Raw genomic sequence first — 4113 nt, forward strand, 5'->3', positions numbered from 1 at the left:
TGGTTGAATGTGTCAGTAAATTAATAAAATGTTTTTAAAAATGTCGTTAAATGAACATCAATTACCTGAAAATGTTGTTTAAAAACTAAAACTTGGTTCACAGGTTTGTTAAATGAGTAAAAAGTAGTTGCAAGTGTCGTTATATGAATTAAAAGTGGTTGAACGTGTCATTAGAGGACTTAGTAGGGTCTTCGTGCCGGTCCCAAAACATACAGTGGAAGGCAGGGTGGAGCGTGGAGCGAGGAGTGTGGAGCGTGGAGCACAGTACAGTGGAAGGCAGCGTGGAGCACAGTGTATGGAGGAGCGTACGGAAGGGGTGGGGGTGGATACAAGATGGCGGATGAGACTTTGTACGTAACCCTTTTGATTGACACACCCCTCTCTCAGACCTGCAAGTGGGCGTTTATGATTGACTCACCCCTCTAATCCTCGCACCTGTAAGGGGTGTTTTTGATTGACAGGTCAATGAAGCGTGTTCGATTCTCGGATTTAGAAGTACATACATTGGAGTATGAAGATAGGGTGAATTATGATTTAAGAAATAAACAGTATTTTAATATGTTAATTAGATTAAAATTTGAACCATTAATTTCTCCGGTATTAATCAAATGGTTAAGGGGGTATGAAACTCCAGATGACGTTGGGGAAAATAAAGAATCCCCAAAAAACCCGACTGGGGAAAAATGGTACCATAGTACATGCAATACCGTACGAAGATAGGTTGAATTATGAATTAAGAAATAAATTTAAATAAAAATTTAGGAGACGAATAAAAATGAAATTGAAATTGTAACTTTTAATTAATTTACTTTTATTTTTCCTACTTTTTTTTTCATAATTAATGGTTGATGTAAGCTACCTCTAAATTTTCAATTACATTATTTGATATTAAACCACTAATTTGTTTAATTATGTTAGTCTCCAGGTCTGCCACCTGCCTCATTCCCTCTCCATCAGTAGAGTTTAACTCCCTAGAATCGCGTCTACGTAAACAGTACGAATACACTGCAGTCTGGATGCTAAAGATAATACAAGTTAATTTAATGTTATTGGAAATATAAGTCTAATTAAATTGTTAGTGAAAACTATGGGATAATGTTTATATACCTGTACCCGTCGCAGTTCGGAACAAAGTACGTTCCAGTAGGAGAATAAACCCCATCCTCGTTTCTTTCAGGGCTGAATAGAAATAACATATAAATAATCTCGATAACACTAACGATATAATTTAGCAATTTAACGTACCGAGGGTGTATTTGTCCCGCTACAATGTCCTCGAGGGTCATTAAAAAATGGGGAACTCCTTCCAACCCAACGCTCGGAAACAGAAGTTGACGGATTAAATTAATTATTCTAAAATACACAATAATTAGCAATCTAAAACCTAACACCATAAATATATATGACAGCGATATATTTACTTGAACCTGTCACAGTTCATAACGTAAGAATTAATGAACGCATTGGAGTTTTGATAGTCTACTAGCTCCACCCTAATTGGATTTAGGTAATGTCTAGTGTTAATGCTAATTTAGATAACAAGTCAACTCAAAAGTCATAGGGTGTTAATATGGAGTCTGCTTCAGACTCATTGTCTTCATTTTCAACCACAAAGTTAAACACGACATTATCATCATCGTCATCATCGCTAATGCCGATGAAATTTGGAGTATTGACATCCTCGGAGTTATATTCATCCTTGACCATTCGGAATACAACGGAAATCTTCCCGCGACCATATTGATAAATTTAGTTTAAATTGCGGAAAAAAGCTATTCTATCCCCTTGAGGTAAAATGAACGTTGTGACCAAATTTTCAAAATTGTCCATGTCCCATGTAGTGTGTGGTATGAAAACCTCTAAACCTTCCACGAATTTTCTCCAAAATCACAATAGAACTTCAAACAATTAGTATCAATTATAGTGTTAAAAACTCAACACTTACCAATCCCTAAACCCTTGTGAGGATAACCCCCCCCCCCAAAAAAAAACCCGAAACGATAAGAAATCAGACATCTTTAAATAGGTGAATGCCCACGTGTTAGAACTATATTGCTAACTGAAAGAATACGGTACGTATCCGACCCCTCGTTTCGAACCACCTTTGCGACGAAGCCGCGTACGTCATCATTCAGCTGGACTTCCCACGTCGATTTAACTTCTCGACCGAGAGGTTAAACATCCTTGATCTATGGCACATCACGATTGGAAATCAGGCGGTAGCCCGCCGATGGGCAAGTTATTAAGAAAATCGTACCTAATACTATGGTTTAAGATGGGGTAGCTTGGGTTTCTTAATGTAGAGCGTAGTTTTGACAGAGGGAGTTGACACGTCGAGGAATCATGTTGAGTTTACACTACCTAGAAAGTAATCCGAATTGGGATGAAGTTGTCAACCACCTCAATACAAATACGATGCTCTTTTCGTATTACACCAAGTTTGAACCAAGTGAGATGGATGACGTCTGAAGTCCGAAATATTTTGTTATATTGCGACGTAAAAACTTAAAAACCTGGAAAACACACGGAGAAAGACACTGTTAAGGTTGACAATATAACTTAACTGTAGCATTCGTTTTTGAACAGCTTATGTATTACCATTCAAAAATTAATCTTTATCCCATTCAATTTTGAATAACCACCTTGCGCTAATGAAGCGTTCAGTTATGGTAGTTATGGCGTTCTTTAGGTTATATAAGTATTAAAAGAAGAGCGTTTTAGACGTTCAAATAACAAATTTTTGGCATTCAGACGGAATGTTTATGGCGTTCAAACGAGATTGTTTTTGACGCTCAAATGAGAGCGTTATGGGCGTTCACATGAGAGTGTTTTTGGGGTTTAAACGAGTGTTTTTGGCTTGAAAACAACATTATGAGAAAAACAGCGTTCAATGGGTATTCAAAAGTGAGCGCAATTGTTCATTATTGAACAGTTTGGAAATGTCAAGCGTTCAATCAGGAAAGGTGTGTAGTATCATCCAAGATCTTGGGTATCAAAACAAAACTTTCAATAAAAATCCAATAATATCTCAACAATTTACTGTGACTTGCTTATTTACCCTGAATTAAATATATATTTGTCTGTGTAAACATCATTATATAATAATATCAAAGTAAAGGTTACGGATTATGGTGTATTTCACCATTCCCTTATATTTACATAGGCCTTCAAATCGGTTGATAATGTAATACATACTCCTTTATAATTGGAGGGAACTTGATAATGAACACGTCCCTTAAAAGTGGAGTCTCTCTTCATATAATTGAATTATTATTTAACACAACGATTAATGTATATGTGTTTCAAGTCCACCCGCCCCGAGAAGATGTACTAGCTTTAAACACATTAGATTTCTTCCTTATCAGTGCCTACATTTAATATAGTATGGTCTGCCATAAGGAATTCAAAAATGAAATTTGAAATCGAACTTCTCTATTCAAAATTCAACGCTACAACTGTTAAGTTTCGATGCTTCATCAAACGCTTGTCCACCATGTATTGTTGAATGGTGAACTGCTCAATTTTGAACGTAAGCAATTGGATATGAACGCTCGATCAAATTCTCCGTTGTTGCTCAATAATGATTGCAAAAACATACAATATTACACGTTTAATTTTTAATTTAAATTTGAACAGTTTCGTGCTTAAATTTACACGATATACTAACCTCTTACGCACCGTTCAAATATGAATGTTTGAGCATTTAATTTTGAACAATAGTGTTCTGTTCAAATTTGAATGCAAAGAAATTATTCAAATTTGAACGCAAAGAAACTATTCAAATTTGAACGTTAAAGCGTACCACCACAGTGTCGGGGCTATGCACGGCTAAGCATTCAAAGATGAACCTCACTTTTTTACAGTGTACACTACCTAGAAAGTAATCCGAATTGGGATGAAGTTGTCAACCACCTCAATACAAATACGATGCTCTTTTCGTATTACACCAAGTTCGAACCAAGTGAGATGGATGACGTCTGAATTCCGAAATATTTTGTTATATTGCGACGTAAAAACTTAAAAACCTGGAAAACACACGTAGAAAAACACTGTTTTAAGGTTGACAATATTTTTAGCCAATGAGAAAATTAGGAAAGGATGACCAGGCATAAA

The 4113-nt window shown here is 36.0% G+C and overlaps 1 protein-coding gene across 1 annotated transcript; it reads right to left on the bottom strand.

Annotated features, from left to right (window-relative positions):
* Positions 1 to 838: 838 nt before the first annotated feature.
* Positions 839 to 1487, bottom strand: LOC149670950 (uncharacterized). The gene is made up of 3 exons (XM_089840483.1): positions 1246 to 1487; positions 1108 to 1179; positions 839 to 1019 (listed from the first exon to the last, which is right to left on the bottom strand). The coding sequence occupies exons 1-3, from the start codon at positions 1392 to 1394 to the stop codon at positions 839 to 841; spliced, it is 402 nt and encodes a 133-aa protein (XP_089696609.1). The 5' UTR covers positions 1395 to 1487.
* Between the last annotated feature and the right edge of the window lie 2626 nt (positions 1488 to 4113).

Source organism: Phalangium opilio, unplaced genomic scaffold, assembly GCF_054372755.1.
Source record: "Phalangium opilio isolate 3A_F unplaced genomic scaffold, DU_Popi_V2 ptg000054l_1, whole genome shotgun sequence".
Taxonomy (NCBI): domain Eukaryota; kingdom Metazoa; phylum Arthropoda; class Arachnida; order Opiliones; family Phalangiidae; genus Phalangium; species Phalangium opilio.

What these genes read in the sequence shown, in the direction of transcription:
- LOC149670950 (XM_089840483.1), bottom strand. Translation starts at nt 1,394, where the DNA reads ATGGTGTTAGGTTTTAGATTGCTAATTATTGTGTATTTTAGAATAATT. An exon ending in GCGGGACAAATACACCCTCG is followed by an intron (nt 1,180 to 1,245) that starts GTACGTTAAATT and finishes ATTTCTATTCAG; the next exon opens with CCCTGAAAGAAACGAGGATG. An exon ending in CCGAACTGCGACGGGTACAG is followed by an intron (nt 1,020 to 1,107) that starts GTATATAAACAT and finishes TATTATCTTTAG; the next exon opens with CATCCAGACTGCAGTGTATT.